Consider the following 19,256-nt stretch of genomic DNA (forward strand, 5'->3'; position numbering starts at 1 on the left):
TTAGGCTATCATGGCTCTGTAAATGTATACCCGAAAGTTGCAAAGTGTTCAGTCTTTGACTTTGTTTATTGTGGCTGGCACATCGTAGCCGTAGCCGCTTTTGCGTCATTAAACTCTACATACCAACCTACCATGACTTTGTTTAGAATAAAATCTATCCCACATGACAAGTAAAAAATAAAAACATAGAGAGTGAACTTGGAAGTCAATGCTCGTCCTGTCACTTCTTTGTTTTTGTCTCTCAGTTGCACTGTTAGTCTGCTGTCATAAGTCACCAACCAGCCTGACAGTTTCAAGCGTTTCCACTGCGGCCACAGCAAGCGCTTAGACCGGTACTTGAAACCAATTTTGTGGCACATGCAAACCCACAGCAGTCACTTAGCAGCTTCCAAGACCCATACACGCAAGGCCACTTCCTAGCACTACGTAAAACACTACTGACCGTGTAGACAATGAGCAGGAACATGCCAACCAGCACAAACAGTGACAGCAGGAACCTCAGGGAGTCCTCACCGCCTGCACAGTTCATGAGGAACACAACAAACACACACACTCAAAGATGAATTATTTAAGTAACACTACATGCACTAACTCAAGTTATAAAAAATCAGGATGTACAGAGCGTCAAAGGGAGAAAGAAAAAAGAAATTGTGGAGTTCGTCTCGGAAGCGCACGGCAGCTGATCAGGAATGCCATAGTCTAGGGCTTCAGATTAGCTTCAGCTTCCTTGGGGTCCTTGGATGTGCACCTAATAGTATGTGCACACAACCAGTGTTGCCTTTTGCCACCACTGGAATGCAGCTAACAAGGCTGGGATTCAAGACCTCAGACCTTGTGCTCAACTGCAGAAGGCCACAGCGCTGAGAGAGAAAGAACGATTGCTCTGTGCATAGACGTTGGGAAGCAGGCACAGGGAAGGGAGCGAAGTATGTGTCGCACGCAATGCTTAATAGTTAAACGACTCTTTGATGTTAGTCCATCACCACACTGAGTCTTCAGAAAAGGTTACCTCCTAAAGGCCAGTATGTTTCCTGGAATGTCTTTTAGTCATTCCCATTCCAAGACTATGTGAATGGAGTTACCTCCCTTGAGCACGCAGAGCAGTTCACTTGCAAAGGTGACCGCAGCGGGTCGGGGTCATTGTATTGCAGTGGCCACTGACATAAGGCGAGGATGTCGTCCGTCTTGGCATACCTTGCTCTTGCCCTGGCTGGAAGGACTTGTGCCCCTTGGTATTTGATGTGATATCGAGCTACAGCTGGCAGCACCATTGGGAGTTCCGTACGCAACACGACATGTGATTTAGTTTCTTTCAGCATGATCTGCACCCATGATGTCTGAAACATGTCATGAAAGTGGCTATGCAGAAGGTCGGCAGAATTCAGTGCATATAGGTGGCTGGCGACATGCATTGAACTGTTTGTAGTGGCGCTTCACTGTGAATGATCTGGCCCGATTTTACGGCACTGAAACGCACTGACTGCAGTGAACTGATTATATATTGCCCTCCAAAGTCACGTGTTTGCACAATATGCACCCAGTTTTTTTTACGCGAAGCATATTACTAGAGCTCAACCCAGCTCCTCAGGCGCAGCGGTGTCACCTTCAATACCACGTGACACCGTGACGTCACGACAGAGGAGAAACGGGGCTCCAACTCGCGCCGTCGCTCGCGGCGTCGCAGCAGTATATAAGCAGCTGCGCTTGTTTCTAGGTGGCTTTGGCTCAACTCTTGCAAGATGGGCTGGGTGGGAATCGAACCAGGGTCTCCGGAGTGTGAGACGGAGACGCTACCACTGAGCCACGAGTACGATGCTTCAAAGCGGTACAAAAGCGCCTCTAGTGAATGCGGTGTTGCCTTAGAAACGAGCTTCGTTGCCGCGCCGAACGCTGCGTTGCTCGACGCTCACCGCGTCCAATGCGGGGCGCGTAGTCGCTGCGCCGTAGCCCATTGTCTTACACCCCTTGGCGGGTCGACGGGAACGCTGTCGCGTTCCACTCTTGAAGGCGGAGCAGAGTAACGCATGAGTTGTTTCTTCGTCTAGCCGAACCAAATATAGCCAAGCAACAGCAGTTCACCAGGCTAAACAGTGGTTCAACAACTAAAATAAAGGCTAGTATGCTTCACATCCTGGGCTTAACCTTAGCTAAGCCACAGCCATTTTTTTTTCTTCTTTATTTGAAGGAAGCGCCAACTGCCATTCAATGGGCAACTCGTGTGTTTCAGCACTTTCCAGGGGATTTTAGTGTATCTTTTGCTAGTGCTCTGTATGCTCAGCTAGAAATGTTGTGCAAATTAATTATTACCGCATCCTCTGCAAATCTTGCACTGGTTATAAAAAAGTCAGCACCCTTTACAACGAAGTTAAAGTGGTGAGATAATGTGCATATTTTACATCACCAAATTTAGGCATACATGTTCGTTTCTTTCTTTTCTTAAATTCGCCGTGACACATAAGCAGTTCATGAGTTAATTAAACAGGCTCGTGACAGCACGTTAGCAGGATCGCCAGGTCCCTTCCGAATATATTTATCGTAGTAGCACTAAAAACGTGTAATTGAGGCACAAAGCTGCCCTTGCATGGTTATGCGCAAAGACTATGATAATTCAAGAGGCTAAAATCACTAAGTTGTTTTATTTCAGCTAAAATAATGGCCACTGTTTTCCGTCCAGCTAACAACTCCACACTGAAGAGCTAAATGAAAAGAGCTAAAATTATGTACTATTGACAGTTTGGATCTCGGTGAGTAAATGGCATTGCCACTGACTCAACTAACAGTTAAAATTATGCGGTTTTACGTGCCAAAACCACTTTCTGATTATGAGACATGCCGTAGTGGAGGTCTCCGGAAATTTCGACCACCTGGGGTTCTTTAATTGCGCGCCTAAATCTAAGTACACAAGTGTTTTCGCCTTTCGCCCCCATCGAAATGCTGCCGCCTTGGCCAGGAGCAACTAACAGTTAAGTAAAACTAAATACAAGGAATTTACTTACCGTCGCTGACCAATTTTTCAGACCAGCTCAATCGTTCCAACAACCCCGCAGCACCACCCCCTTCACATGCAACACGGCGTGCAATTTAGTTTTTTGGGCATGACATACACCCACAACGTCTGAAACATGCCGCTAAAGTGGCTGGGAAGACAGTTGACAAGAATTCAAGTTGTCTACCGTACTCTCGCTTTTGCTGAAAAAGTGGGTTCTTCGCTTTCCGACAGTCATACAGCTGCAGCGTGTAGATCTGTGCTAACTCAACACCAAACCAGAACTTAGGTCGACATCAGGCAAAGTTGTGCCATAGGCCTAACAGCCAAGACAGTGCAGCTACAACGGAAATTGTTCAGCAGCAGAACACAACACCACGGCTACTTAACTCACACAGTGGGTAGGCATGCAAAAGTAATTTTGTTCTTGATGCGACTTCTGTATGGTTTTTCCAATTACCAGCAGCAAGAGACCTACAGCTGGTTTGAAACGGGGAATAGGAGATCAACGCCAAAAACTAGCCTAAACTAGCCAAACATTTCTCTTCAAAGTGAAACTGCCCATCTAATGTCCTTTTTTGTACAAAATGTCAAATTCAAGCATACTTTTCCTTTTCCTCCTTTTATTTCAGTTGCATTGTACGGGTTCGTCAACTCTTGGCGAAAACCCGTCGTCCACATTCAAGCAGGTACAACTTCAGCATTTTTTCTTACTTCATTGGGAAATTTACCCTATGCAGCACCTAATGCAAGTGCCTATAATGAAAGATTGGTCCTCTGGCTTTTAAGCTAACTATAAGCTGCTATGAGCTCTTACATTCTGATGATGCGTGTTTCCCTTAAAAGCGAATGACCCTGTATATGTCAACACACAGTGGCATGTCATGGATGTCATGGCCCACACTAACCAACTTTTCAATCCTTCTTTGGCAAAAACAGGTGCTGATCGGAAACCACCTTCATGCTTACATCACATCTATCATTGACTCTAGTACATTCAGGATGGCTATTACTGATTATACCGTGCAACACTATTGCTCGTTTGTATGTTTATTTTACTCTTATACCAAATGTTACCATTTTTCAAGCCTCTTCAGGTAGATTACCCAAAAAAATGTGAACCTTACTTGCACAAGAATTTTAATGTCCAGACAACTTACCCATTATTCATCTTTTTCGTTTCATTCACTAAACAAGTTTTTCATTTTAGGGCTCATTCTGCAATTGCATAAAGCCAAGCAAACAAGTTATGTTTCTTAAGTAAAGTCCTAAGACTAGCACTACATATGACATATCCTTCCAAAAACCCTGCAAAGAAATGCATTGGTATTCCCGTTAGGACTGTCCATAAATACTAGAGAGTTCTTGGGGAAAACTGTTTACTGGAATGCCGATGGAATTCATAACACATTTTAACGACAGATTATGACAAAAGTTGCACTTTTCTTAAGATTTCTGCAAAGTAAACAGGATTTCACTACTGCTCCGCTTAAAATTTTAGGATTGCGAAGCGCACCCTAATTTGAATAGTAATTAGAAAGTTGATTAGTGATTATTCTTACCTGACTACCTAGACACTACACTTTCTCATGAAGGTAGCTCGTGCCTCTCCGATAAATCTGCCAGAAAAGGCACAGCAGTGTTACCTGTCAAAGGCAATTTAAACAAAACCATGTTTGAACTAAAGATTACCTAGGAGAATACTTGAGGACAGCACACATCTTTGTACAGAAGGATTTTCAACTCTTCTATACAAAATATACCGAGGTGGTACAACACTGCTGCTCTGTTTTTTCTTTGTTGTGGCCATAAAGCCTAATTACAGTCTTGATTCTTGAGCACGGAGGGAAAGTAAGCAAACAAACACTCACGGCTGGCTGCCAGTTCATCCACCAGAAAACGGATCTTGTCCCACTCCGTGCTGTTGCTCGGAGGAGCCTGCCTCAATGGAATTACTGCCCTGCATGTCGGAGCGGTTGCCGATACGGGATTAGTATTCCAGCGATGGCACCTCGGTGGCTCAAGTAATGAATGACAGCAGATATGCAAGTCTCGCAGCGAAAGCAATTCTTTTACAGGAGAAAAAAGTAATTAAAACCTGGGTCCAATGCTTTGAAGCTACTGACCGATTCATAAGACACAGAATTGGATTTTTTTCATCCACACTATGGATCCGAGCGAGTTGATCATAATCATAAAGTGCGTGAATTCAGGTCAAGAACCGATATGTTCAAGATGTCGTTTTTTCCTCACACTGTTCGAGAATGGAATGCTTTATCTTCATTTCTTGTTAATATTACTGACAATGAAGTGTTTGCATTGTCATTGTGACTGCCCTTGTAATATTTTTTTTCTTTTGTACAACACCCCCACTGTAATGCCACTGTGGCGCTGTGGGTAAATAAATAAATAAATAAATAAATAAAATGGATTGTTAACAATGTGCCAAGAATAAAACATATTGAAGAAGACACAAATTGTGGACATGTATGGAAGTCTCATTTCAAACCTTACACAGCCATAAGCTGGAACAGTCCAACAGTGCTCTTTTTATTGGACTCATGTTTTAGTGAGAAAGATCTGCATTGAAGCATCACTGACATGTTCCTGGTTAACATGCTCCCAATAAAAAAAAGTCATTCCCACTGGACTCTTTTTGCTTGTTGTTATACTCCCAGTTAACATGATTCCCCCTGGTAGGTATGTTCAATGCTTCAGATAAATATTGATTGTATTATGCACTTCAGGAATCCCTAAGACAAATTAACATGTTAATGTATCCAGCCTCAATGCTCGCAGAGGCTTTCTTTAGTGTACCACATGTCCGAGTTGCCATGGTAACTCCAAAAATGCACTCAGTGCATGCTGCCGTTGCACTGTGCCCTGCAGATGAAGAGGCCAGAGCATTGCAAATCGAGGTTATGGCACTAAATATGCAACCACCATTGGTTACAACCAACACCCCAAGTGTTCCTTTGTTGTTGTTGTTTGTTCCAAGTGTAGTTTTGAACAAGCTAAAGCACCTTGCAATCCACATCCTAATCCACTCATCGCCTAAAAATCTGCAAGGTGGACCTCAAATCAATTGCACAGTTGACATTTGTCACAATGATCAAAATGAGTTCAGTTCATCACAGAATAATACTGGTCAAAATGGTTAAACAAAGTACATAATGGAAAAATTTTAAATGGACACCAAGATTCAAGCTCAGCGGCACTTTCCAATTTATTATTTTTTTTTTACAAACAGGCTTTAGACCTATGTATGTAGCATGGCTAGCGCAGATTTAATTTCCTTGTAGTAGTGCTGTTTACAACGTGAATTTGTATGCTTGCTTGTATTAAAATCTGAAATGGCTTTTAAGTCCCATTACCTCAGTCCTATACCTGTGGGACCACTTCTGCTACTGCTTACAATATCGGACATTGAACCCAGCTTTGTGGCAATGTTAAGGTCTAGGTTAAAAGGAATATGCTTGCATTGAACACTCTACTGCAGCTGCTAGTGCTTTATGACGGCCACGGACCATCTATTAATATTTGGACAACCTCCACACGCAGATGCTCGCAGCAGCTGCGGCTGTTCCGTGGTATGGCCTACAAACATGACAAGAGCTAAGAAGGACAGCCACTGAGGGACTCACCCAATAGTGAGCAGTACACCAGCCACCAACAGGAAGAGGACGGTGTACTTCAGTGCCGACACAGCCCGCTGCACACAGACACACACAGAGAGCTTTTCCACAAGCCAAATTGACCACAGGGGCACAGTTCTTGCGAATAAATTTGACCCTCAAAGGGTCAAACTTATTCACCATGGCCAATGACATGGTGAATGCTGGGAGCGCTTCAAGCCGATAAAGTGGCTGTTGGAACCTAAATTTTCATTTAGGACCCGAATTTTATCAAGGGCACTTTCAAAAATTGGTAAGTTCGAAAAAATGAAAGTACTAAGTTTACAAATTCGTAGCTCTACAGGAAGAACAGACATCGCAGTTCTGTAAACTGCATCTGTTGGAGCATTCAAAGCAGACAAATTTGATTCATCAATATACATCTTACGCAAATTTGTTACATTGCTTAGAAGGATTTTTCAAAAGTCCTGCTCACATACTGGTGGTCTATTTGAGAGCCATATACATAATACATCAATGTTGTCCGCTTATCTATTAGAAACTATTAGATACAATTTACAGAATTGCGATATCGTTTTCCACTGCTGAGTTACGGAGTTGTAACTTTCATAGTGTCGTTTTTGAAAAATTTGCAATTTTCAAAAATTTTTGTTAAAATATTCACGCCACAAATGCAAATTTCGCTACCAACAGTCACTAGACTTTTCATTTAAATCGAATGAACCCCATCCACGGGGTAAGACATTTAGGAGGTGAAACTCGCATCAGAGCGAGCGAGCGCGGGCGACCAGATAAGGTCCCAATTGTTGTATACGCCAACGGGGCCGTATACAGTGGCGGCGCCATGCGGCGCGTCGGAGAAGCCGCAGCGAAAACAAAAATGCAGCACCCGGGCAGGCGGCTCCAGCGCGCTCTCAACGGTGGTAATTTCTTTCCAGGCTGCCAGGCGCCGCCAGCACAATAATGGCTCCGCGGGCTTGTGACCTTTTCTGGTCGCCGCAAACAGCGGAGTTTCCACTTCTAAATGTTTCTTGCTCCGTGACCTCATCAAATTGGGTGCAGTGGTTGAGGAGAAAAGTCACTTAAAAAAATTAAATTATGTGGTTTTACGTGCCAAAACCACTTTCTGATTATGAGGCACACCGTAGTGGGGGACTCCATAAATTTGTACCACGCGGGGTTCTTTAACGTGCACCTAAATCTAAGTACACGGATGTTTTTCGCATTTCGCCCCCATGGAAATGTCAGCGGGGGCAAAAAAGAAAGAAATGAAAAAATTTATTTTCAGTTTTTTTTTTCTTTTCCCTTTACCATGTATTTAGATAGAAGGCCCCGAACTAAAACTTCCTCTTAAGTGTACTTTGAGCGAGTGCCTGTCACTGCTAGTGTCATTCGCAGGCTGCCACATGGAAGGCTTAGTGACACTTTACTGCAGAGCACGCTTGTCGGTGAGTGTCGTCCGCGAACACACTTCATGGGAGCAAAGTGCATAGCCTTGTTAGCAGTAAGTAAAAAATATAAGTAAAGTAACACTGAAAACAGAGTAGGGAGCAATTTTCAACATTTTTTGTTAAACTGCTAACGTTACAAGTCAATAAAGTGTGCCAAACCTAAAAAAGAAAAAGAAAAGAGAAAGCAGCAGCAAAAAAAAAGTACTCTCGTTCTCGGGCTGTTTACGGTCATGCCGGGTAATGGCCGCGCAGTTGTTTGGCGGAATGCGCCATTTGGACTGGTATTGATCAAGTATTGCTGTCTTGTATTGTTCTAGTTCTAACCTAGTTATTGAGGTAGTAATGAATTACTTGCACTTAAGTTGATTGCAAATGCTGTTTCTAACAATAACAAACTGTTTCTGTGCAGGCATTTTTAACAAATATATGCTTTGCCTTTTGACCCCCGACTGCCATCACCACCAATATGAAAGTAAACTTTTCTTTCTCGTGCAGCAGCGCGCCACAGAAATGATGTTCAGTGCACTGACGTGCACTGAGCATCACTAGAATGCACTCAAAGTGCACTCTAGTTTTCCCGTTTTACAGACATATAAGCCTCTCTTGAATGCATGTTAAACAAAGGCTTTCGCTTGTTGGGCATGCTTAGCCTGCTCTGGTGTGAGCAGTACCGTTGCACGATCTTTGCAATGAAGTGACGTTTTTCTCAAGCACTTTGTTATAAAGGTGTTTGATTGTATTTGGCTCGTTCCTGCAGAGTGTGCTCATTGGCAAAGACCCACTCCTGGCACAGTAATGTAATATGCCTTTCTAGTACATTACCACCGGTTAGGAGGTATTCAGAGTCCTGGATTGGGAAGAATTGGGGATAAGAGTTAATGGAGAATACCTTAGTAACTTGCGATTCGCTGATGACATTGCCTTGCTTAGTAACTCAGGGGACCAATTGCAATGCATGCTCACTGACCTGGAGAGGCAAACCTAAGGATGGGTCTAAAAATTAATCTGCAGTAAACTAAAGTAATGTTTAACAGTCTCGGAAGAGAACAGCAGTTTACGATAGGTAGCGAGGCACTGGAAGTGGTAAGGGAATACATCTACTTAGGGCAGGTAGTGACCGCGGATCCGGATCATGAGACGGAAATAATCAGAAGAATAAGAATGGGCTGAGGTGCGTTTGGCAGGCATTCTCAGACCATGAACAGCAGGTTGCCATTATCCCTCAAGAGAAAAGTGTATGATAGCTGTGTCTTACCAGTACTCACGTACGGGGCAGAAACCTGGAGGTTTACGAAAAGGGTTCTACTTAAATTTAGGACGACGCAACGAGCTATGGAAAGAAGAATGATGGGTGTAACGTTAAGGGATAAGAAAAGAGCAGATTGGGTGAGGGAACAAACACGAGTTAATGACATCTTAGTTGAAATCAAGAAAATGAAATGGGCATGGGCAGGACATGTAATGAGGAGGGACGATAACCGATGGTCATTAAGGGTTACGGACTGGATTCCAAAAGAAGGGAAGCGTAGCAGGGGGCGGCAGAAAGTTAGATGGGCGGATGAGATTAAGAAGTTTGCAGGGACAACATGGCCACAATTAGTACATGACCGGGGCAGTTGGAGAAGTATGGGAGAGGCCTTTGCCCTGCAGAGGGTGTAACCAGGCTGATGATGATGATGACGACGACCGCCATTTACATGGGTGCGATCTGATAAAAAATTAACGTAATGTGCCATGTTGCATTCATGTAAACACGGCAGTAGAAGAATCGCCTGCTATATTCATTCTTCATAGAAGAATATTCTGCTGGGCTGGTCAATGAAACATTGCTATGGCTACTGAAACACAAAACCAATAAAAATATGATGGTGAAACAGCGTGAGCACAAGCACAACTGTGGCATGTTGTCTGTCCCTCAGGTTAGTCCGTCCCTCGCATCCGTCTCTTTGATAAGGAGTGCTCAAGTGAGCTGACATCGTGTTTATAGGGCAGTAAACTGTAATGAATTTGACAGTTTAACGCTGCCCACTTGTTTTTGATACACACATGTATGAAAGCAGATACGAATACTTCTAAATACAGTGTTTGCAAGTGGACTTTGTCCTGTTTACTTGTTTCTCTCTTGGTCCTTGCTTTTGGATTTGCCCAAATTAGTCTTCTCTGCGCAGATAAAACTAGTGTTCAGACAGTGGCAAGATGCCACTGTCACAGATTACCTTTTCTTATTAAGCAAGAAAGGGATGCCACAACCGTGAAAATACAATTCCAGCTGTTATGAAGGCTCGACTAAACGTGTACCATTTATAAGAGGCAAATCACAGCCAAACATGACAATTGGTAAAACAAGTTGCATTTAGGCACGAAACAAAGTGCAGTATTCTTTCGTAGAATAGTTCTTGGATGGTACCTCCTTGCACGGTTGCCTGTGTATACCTCATGCAAGTGTGGGACCCTCCCTGCATGGCTCAAAGCTTGTAGGAACACCCAACCGAGGTTACTCCGAGGTTACTCCGAGGACCTCCGAGGTTACTCCTTAGGATGCCTATGCAGGTGACTGCAATGTTCACAATTTATGTTAATCTTGGAAGAATTGTTTGCTCCCTTCAATCATGGTTCCCTCTGCATTTAAGTTCACCTCTAAGCATATGTTGTATGATTTTTAGGACAGTTTTTAAAACCTAAGTTGAGCCTATATTTAGCTTTAGCACCTCATGACAAGTTCCAGCGTTGAAGCACAGCTGTCTTACTGCAGGATATATTTATCCCTAAAGAGGCGAAGCACAGAGAGGAAAAATAATTACGACATGAGTGGTTTTTGTGCATCTTTTAAGGGGTAAACGTTTTTTCCAGCAAACACCAACCAGGCCAAGAACAAGCCCTACTGAAGTGTAGCTATGTCGTCTGCACACCCACCGAGCAGGCTCCCCTGTCGATGGTGTCATCCTTCTCCTCCGAGAAGAAGTAGGCGAAGGGCAGCACCACGAAGGCCAGCAACACCAGCAGTCCATACAGCACTGCGAGCATACAAGCCACGTGAAGCAGAGCTCATCAATAGTACCAGTCACAGCGAAACTCGCCCATAGGGCCCGTGCTTCGGAATCAGGACACGGTGGTGAAAAGCGTGGGGTCCTGCTAACTGTAGCGTCACCTGTCGACATAAAATTCCCCTGCCCCAAGCCACCACAATGAAAATTCAAATTGTGGGGTTTAATGTATCAAAGCAGCATGCAGGCTATGGGACGCTGCGGGAGGGATTAGGGTTTCCAGTATTACTTCGACCCCCCTGGAGGTTGAGAAGTACTAAAAGTTGGACCAATTGCTACAGGTTCACTTCTGGTGTAATGGCACCACAGAAAGTAATTGTGAGGACGAAAAAAGTAGACACGTTAAACACAACTGCAGACAAGTGGCAATTGTGTCCGACGGGCCAACATTTTGGTCCTTGTTTACTTTCTGTGGCACCACTACACTGGAAATGCACCTGCGGTTCTATGATGTGCACTTAGAAATACACGAGCGAGTTTGCATTCTGCCTCCAGCGCGGTGCTGCTGTGGCGACCAGGTAAAAAACCCACAACCGCATGCTCGACAGAACACTGATGCCATTGGGCTTGTATAGTGGCTCAGGCACACAATAAGGCAGAATCTAAGTAGATGCATAAGCTCACTGTAAGCAAATCCAGACAAATTACTACACTGCTTTTTGCTGTGTGGTAGCACCAAGCCACAAAAAATGTCACTCAGTGAAGCGGCGAAAAGAACTCTCTCAAAGCGGCACTACATTTGTCCCTTTGGACAACGTATAAAATAAGGAAGCATACTCGTACTAAGCCTACTGGGACGAAGCACTTACGTGAGAAGTTCAGCAAGCTCAGCAGAAATGGAAATACACAGCACAATTTACTTCACATGCATCACAATGCAGACGCAAGGCACATGGCCATGAGTTTTATACAAATACGTCTTCCAAACATGAAATATATGTACACAATGAGCAAAGCCAGAGCCTTGCCTGAACACGATTTACTTCGCGGAAGGACCAGATGCCTAGTCACAAATGCGTTATTGCGGGGACTACTATCCAGGCTGTGTAGAGAGAGAGAGAAACAACTTTACTGAGCCGAGCTCGACATCTTCTTAGACGCCGTCGATGGAAGTGGTTCCCTCTTCACGGGACCCATATGCTTCCCTAGCCGCCTGGCCCCTGGAGATCAGGACGAGCTGGTCTTCCAGGACGGTGCTGGTTAGCAAGGTCTCCCATCGCTCGGTAAGGGTGGATGAGGGATGGGGTAAGGTAGCGGGGCAGTTAAGAGGTGGGGGGATCGCCTTGATGAAATCGCATACTCCAATGACGTGTTGGAGCGTGCCTAACTGAGTTTTGCAGAAGTTACAATCCTTCTCGTACCTTTTCAGGCTGTATAGTGAGCCTCACATTTACAAAAGAGCCTGAGCCCAGCAGGATGGGTTTTGAGTTTGGCCCAAGCATGTACATAGCACATTTACTAGGCAGGAGATTCTGAGAGGATACAATGTATACCAAACACACGTTAGATTAGACAAGACAACTTATATCAGAGCAAAGGCATCACTATACCTGCCTACAACCATCCAGAGATCACTCACCTGCCCATCAAAGCAGTTGTCCTGGTTAGGCACATACACACTCCCACAAAAGATAACATGGTTCACAGAATTACATTCTGTGTAGACATTAAGAACTAGCACCTGTGATTGGACATTTGTTCTCATTTGAACAAGGCCACTGCTATCATCAATCATTATAATTAAAAGACCATCGCTGCAACACACAAAGGCAAACTTAAATATAAGAAACCAACCCACTGCCTTGCTGGTGTGCAGACTTCTAAATGTGACAGCTACAAAATAGATAGCAAACTTACATTCGTCTTAGCTGAAATGTTAAAACATGATAGCCATTCACTCTGTCTTAATTCCGTGCTTGCATCGCAGCTGCCAAGTTTTTCCAAGGGCAGCTTAGCGGCCAATGCCATGGTAAACGCTGGGAGCGATTGAAGCCCATAAAGCACTTTTTTCAAGCTTATGCCAGTGTTTTGTCCACCAAACCAAATAAATATATATTACAATTGCCTTTTGCCATTCTTGAGGCTGTGCCCACATTGGTGACACCAAATGGGCAGCCAAGATCTGCTTGTGGCAAAGACCGTTCCGGCTGAAAATTTATAAAGGATGGCAATGAATTTAGGATTCCTTGAAAAAGGCATTAGGTTTAGAATTCTTAATAAACTGATCCTGTCATACGGGACAAGGAGAGCATTTTGCCATAAAAAAAAAAATGCTCCATGGTGTTAAGTCTTAACCCAACAACACGAAACATGTTCACCGGATGCACCAGTAACATTCCACAAAAGCATATGCCTAGTCTTTAGGTCAGCACTGTAAAAGCAGGTAGCAGCAGTCAGCCTCAGCCTTGACTCGAGCAGCAGAGAAGGCCCAAAATTCTGCACAAACCAAAGTAGGCAAGCTGGACTTGCGACTGCAATGCCTTTCGGTAGGACTCATTGGCCGCCCACGGCTGGAAGGTGCCGTCGTCCCCTTTCATGGCGGACACGAGGGAGACGTCTGCTGGCACCAGTGCGGCTGCTGCCAGGCTGGCGGCCAGGGAGATTGTGCCACATGCCAGGACAAGGGGCTCCCGCTCTCGGCGAAGGCTCAGCCGCCACAGGTACACCCAGGACACGCAGAGGCACAGCTGTACGCCAAGAGAGAGGCACCATCTTTAATGAAAGCTGGAGATGTTTGCCTAGCTGACGGCCTGGCATGCTGCTCCGGGCTAGACAGGATAAGGATTCTGGGTGGAAGTAGGGATGCAGCGGCATGTTAATTATTAGAGGCTTTTCATATAATGGAAGGTGAGGTATGTCGTGTATCAATGACAGGTCTGTTGCCCTCTTTCCTTTGGAGAGACTGTTCATCAAGAGCCTGTTGCAAGCGCAGGGATAAGCATTCGGAGTATTTTTAGTATGCTGTGCAGTGCATGTTTCTACGTAATGGCCGTCATTGTAAGCAAAACAAGCAGTTGAAAGTTAGTAGTCCCCTTGTCCCCTTTCCCTTTCGTGCTAAGAGGTTAAAGGCATTATCGTCTGAACTTGTTCAGTAACTAGCCCAGCAACATGTACTACTCCAGATGTTGGGTGAAAGTTATGACATACACTGTAACCAGAAAAGGACACAAACAGCACATACATCGACAGACAGACACACACACACACTCAAACTTAGCATGAAGTCCAATTGACAGCTGTAGCTCTCATAAATGCAAGAAGCTCTTTGGCTGCACCAAGTGCACAAACAGTGAGGAATGACTGTCGGAATAGGTGGTTCATGATCAGATGAAAACAGCGCTACCTCATGGAACAAGACAACAAAGAGCACACAGACACAGTGCCCTGGCCGCAAGTTCCTTGTCTCGTCACATGTGGTGGCGCCGTTTTCATCTAAGCACAAGTAGTGCTTCGCCACGGACCAAGAATGTCCTACAGTTTCATGTTTAGAGTCTTGGTACAAATGCAACGTAGCCTTCACAGACTGTCTGCCTGATGAATGCCGACTGCAGTAGCATAAAACATTGTGCAAGTTCTCAGAAGCATTGGACGCGGACAACATCAGCGAGTCTACTAATTTAAGTTTGCATTTAAAGTAGTTGTTGTATGCCACGTTGAGCCAGATGAGGAGAAGCCATGCTTGGTCATGTCGAGAAGCTCAGTCCTCGCAAGACAGGTCAGACACATGCGTAAACTTAACACAGTGTGATGGCACCGAATGCTGCGCTGTGAAGACTCCAACATGACGTGGCTGTCTTCTGGCTAAATTGATAGCTTGTTTGCACTCGAATTGTTTACAAATGTGACATTTTGTTTAAAAGGAGAATAAAGCCAAGCATTAAATGCAGACAGCTAGGCTATTCTAAAAGTCTTGTTTGTTTTATTGCAAAGCTTTATTAGAAAGCAGGATGGGTTTTGACGCTGCAGTGGGTTGACACCAAGGAGAAGGCACTGTGGAGAGGGTTTGTAGTGGAGAGGGTTTGTAGTGGAGAGGAGTGCACAGCATGGTGCCGATCGATTGGTTCCACCAGTGATGACATCATCCCTGCTGCAGTGTGCGCACATTGATCTCAGTCGCAGCAGAAAAATCACATCACAGTGGCACGAGTTAGACCTTTGCTCTGGATTGGCATGTTGTGCAACACTACAAAGAGAGCTCCAGACAATGCAGCCCTAAATTAATGTGGAGTGATGCAGCATGTGAAGCTGCTTTGGCCAAAAGATAAGAACCTAGACTAAAGCAGGAGGCAGCATATTTTTTTTAGTGTAGGCGAGTGATGAAAGGTGTGATTGGACCACGGAGTAAGATAAGACAGGAGTGTCGACTATGCTCATCTGGAAGGGACACATTCTGCAATGCCGGTTCCTTCTTCACAGAGCGTTTGCCAGATGGCGCTACGGATGAGTAAAAACTGTGGAGGGGAGAAATAGGTCCTCCAAGAAACCGAAGGAGCAGAGGCAAGCTCAGGTCCTTCTGTCGTTGCTATAGCAATGGCACATGGTCATGCTTAGTCACGTTCCTGCACCTGCCTGCCTATCTGTTTTGTCGTCTGCTCCGCCCATGCCCTGACGCCTGTAGTGTGCATAGCTCTTGCGGTTCATGGAGTGACGTTAGCAGAAGAAACAAGTCTTTGTATCATTTTATTTCATTCATTTTATACAGGCCAAATGCAGGGCATTTGTAAGGTGCACTACACAGAATTATACAAGGCACAGGAACACAAAATAAACAAATTACGGAAACTAAGGAGGAAAGAAAAACTAGGAAAAAAGGAGTGGGACATAACGGCAGTTGGTGCAGTCTTGAGCAATGACAGATGACAGTAAAAAGAAGCTTTTAATGGAAACGTGACATTTATCACTTTTTTTATCTGAGCATCCATAGATACAAAGATGCTTCACTTGCTTCTTTTTTACTCACGACGCTCTTTGTGTTGCCCGGTTCTCTTGCGAGCAAAATTGCCGCATTCTCATTAAAACATAATAATGCAGAATTCCTGCTAGTGTTTCCTTCTTATGAACTTCACAAGAGAAGCTGAGCTTGTTATGTCTCCAATGCACAGTCAATTGTTGGTTTGTAGACACTCATCGACTTTGCATGGCAAGGAAAGTAGTCCTCAGCATCGCGTGGCAATGTGTCCACAAGTCTTGTGTAGTACGGACACCGATCAGTGTCACAGACAGTGCTCCTTCTGTGCCTCCACAGACCCAAGGAGATAATGTAGGCACACTGAGAGTCCCACCTAGGTACTTTTGCTGTGCAGGACCACCCCTGCACATCTTTATCTTGTCAAAAGTCTCTACGACACGCTCGAAGTATTCTATGGTAATTGGTTGTCCCTTCAGGGTCAATTCAAGGCCTGGCACCCTGCAGGAGCGGCTCGACCCGCCATCCCACATCGGGCCCAAGGACTCACACCAGCTTTGGCGTGCGTTTCTGGACTTTTTCAGGGAAAAGGATGGGCCTGGCCGCCTCTTTGCAGAGCCGACCTCGGGACCACTCCCCCTCGAGGAAGAAGAGAGCACCTGTAGAGCACCCCCCCATAGAGCACCCTTTTTCTGTCGCAAGGCTTCGCCTATTAAATGCAGAAATAAAGACGTTTAAAAAACAAAAAAAAACCTCAAAGCACAGACACACACAATATGGCAAATTAGTTCTGCTGAACCCCACAATGTATGTACTACAAGGCAACAGAAGAAACCCACACGGGTTTTTTTTAAAGAAAGCTTCTCAGTTGAGGAAAAATTCATCCTGGTCTGGGATGGGTCTTTGCCGCAAAGTCCAGTGACACAATAGCAGCGCCTGCGTAGTCCCCTCCAGTTTCTCTCATTCGTAATCTTTCCGTTCCATTCTCTTTAGAGTAGGCGCAGATAAAACAGACAAATCAACAATATCGTCAACTTTAATTTACAATGAATTCATCTTGCAGTGTAAAAATCTAACAATAAAGAGATTGCTTGTTGATTGAAGTTGTTGTACAGCAAAAACACTCGGCAATTGTAGGAGGTCTGTGTGAAGAATTAATATATATGTGCACCGCTGGATTGTCCTAGTCCATTGGACTGCCAGCCACTCACAACTCTTAATATGTACATTTACCAGTCAGGACGTGACACCAGCCAGGGTTTTGAGCTTAATACTTACAAACTGATTGGTCACTTTGGTCACTAAGTGATCAAGTAAGTAAAGAACGTACATTAAGTTCACGAATTTGATTGTCACTTAAATTAAGCGACTAATAAAATGCATCAACCTCGCTTCAGACTAATAAATAAAGGTGTTATGCTGAACAGGCCATCTTGGGGTGAAATGACTTGTTCCTGGTTTGGCGTGGAACAAATGTCACGCATTTAATATCTCGATTTAACTTGTCACCTTCCTCGTTGACAGCAGAGTTTAACTAAACGCACGCAGCTTACATTACAGGCTGCCCACTGATGGGTAATGGAATTACTTTGGAGCGATCTATTATTATTATTTTTTTTCAGTGAGTATACATGAACACTGTAATGCGGCGTCTCTCACAACAGAAAGCTAGCCTATCTGGTTTCGGGTAGGGCTTACAAACGCGCGAGCGCAGCACACATAGGAATCGCACTGCAGAGCGACGTATATGCTTCTTCGGAAAGATGACACACTAGAATACCAGTACGTCGTCTACCGACTGCCGAAACGTCAATCACTCACCAGGCAAGCAGCGCCGAACGGTGCCCATACTGCCAAGACAACATCGTCGGGAACCGCCATGCGCGTCTTCACAAAACAAGGAGTGACGCTACGGACCCTCCGTCACGGTCACAAGAGAGCTTTAGGCGAAAGCCTAGTAACGTCAGCGGTGGGCAACACCTCCGTCAACACTTAACACTGCGTGTGCGGCCAGAGAAAGTACGACAAGTAGCACAACCGCTACAACAGCTATCAGAAACCGCTAGGTGCGATAGCGAGTACCACCATGAGTACACTCTCTGGTTCGACGCAGCTGACAAGCGAGCAGAAGCATGTCACGTGGTATTTATTTATCGCCTCCGAGATTCGAAACGTAACCTACGGAATTCTCGGAGGCGATGCTCGAATTAATTCTTGCAATTTTCGCAACGTCCAGGAAAGCCGTCGACGCTGCATGTTTGTTAGCTGAAAGCGTTGAAAAAAGCATGGACAACCCGAGAAGGAGAGTACAGTAAGCGACAACGAAGCGCTTATGCACTTATCGCTTTCCCGAGTCCCAAAGTTTTTCTCCGAGTGTGCGTAAACATGTGGGACTTTCGACTTCGCGGGCAGTTGACACCCCGAATATATCGTTAGCCCGCTTGTCTCTGCGCACGCTGCCTTTGTTGTCGGTGGTAAAGGCGGCCTGTGTATCTCTGCACACCCGTTCTGTTTTCCCTGGCGCAAACCACTAGAGATCCGACCAAGGATCGAGTTTGTAAAGATGGGAGTTTACATTTACATAAAGAGTTAATCGTCCTATTTCCTTCTTGAAAACTTTGCACAACCTACTTTCCTGTCAACAATACAATATGTCACGCTGATAACGCGCATACCGTTTGTGACCTGAAAGTATGCCAAGCTACTAAGCTACAGTGCTCTAGAGCTAAGCCTAACTGGCGCGCCATTCCTGCCCTAGAATGGAAAGCACATGAAGCAGATAATGGCGGGCTCATTCCCCACCTTCCTCAAACTTCAGCTTCCGTTATCCTTACGCAGAACAGACCAAATTCAATATCCCCGCCAGCTGTGTCCTTCCGGTCCCCGGGAACAGAGATGCATAGCCGCTCTCACTCTCCTTACAGCCTCCGCAAATGTCTCAAGACCTCTGTTCAAGAATACTTCCGAAACCCCTGCCATACTATATGACGCGTCAGTCGCAATGACAACATTTGCTCTTGAAACCGTGGCGCCAAAGCACAGTCGTTTCCTCTCATTATTTTTTTTTTTCGGCCTGTTGATTTGTTTCCAATGGAACCGTCATTTGTAGCACATTTGTAGTAGGTCGTAATTGGGAGCTACGAGCGGCATATCTCAAGGAACAAATTTCTTTTTCCCAACCATGCTCGCAACCACTCCTCCTCACGCATGCACAGAAAGAGCGGTTAAATCAAA

At 44.9% G+C, this 19,256-nt stretch overlaps 1 protein-coding gene across 1 annotated transcript in view; it reads right to left on the bottom strand.

Annotated features, from left to right (window-relative positions):
• LOC126528217 (probable lysosomal cobalamin transporter) overlaps positions 1 to 18,142 on the bottom strand; it is a 39,511-nt gene extending 21,369 nt beyond the window's left edge. Inside the window, exons 1-6 of the mRNA XM_050176105.3 lie at positions 17,844 to 18,142; positions 13,563 to 13,803; positions 10,986 to 11,086; positions 6,631 to 6,698; positions 4,858 to 4,946; positions 443 to 516 (exon numbers count right to left, since the gene is read on the bottom strand). Coding sequence (XP_050032062.1) covers positions 443 to 516; positions 4,858 to 4,946; positions 6,631 to 6,698; positions 10,986 to 11,086; positions 13,563 to 13,803; positions 17,844 to 17,903 — 633 coding nt within the window. The 5' untranslated portion in view covers positions 17,904 to 18,142. The remainder of the gene's footprint in view (positions 1 to 442; positions 517 to 4,857; positions 4,947 to 6,630; positions 6,699 to 10,985; positions 11,087 to 13,562; positions 13,804 to 17,843) is intronic.
• Between the last annotated feature and the right edge of the window lie 1,114 nt (positions 18,143 to 19,256).

Source organism: Dermacentor andersoni, chromosome 9, assembly GCF_023375885.2.
Source record: "Dermacentor andersoni chromosome 9, qqDerAnde1_hic_scaffold, whole genome shotgun sequence".
NCBI classification, from domain to species: domain Eukaryota; kingdom Metazoa; phylum Arthropoda; class Arachnida; order Ixodida; family Ixodidae; genus Dermacentor; species Dermacentor andersoni.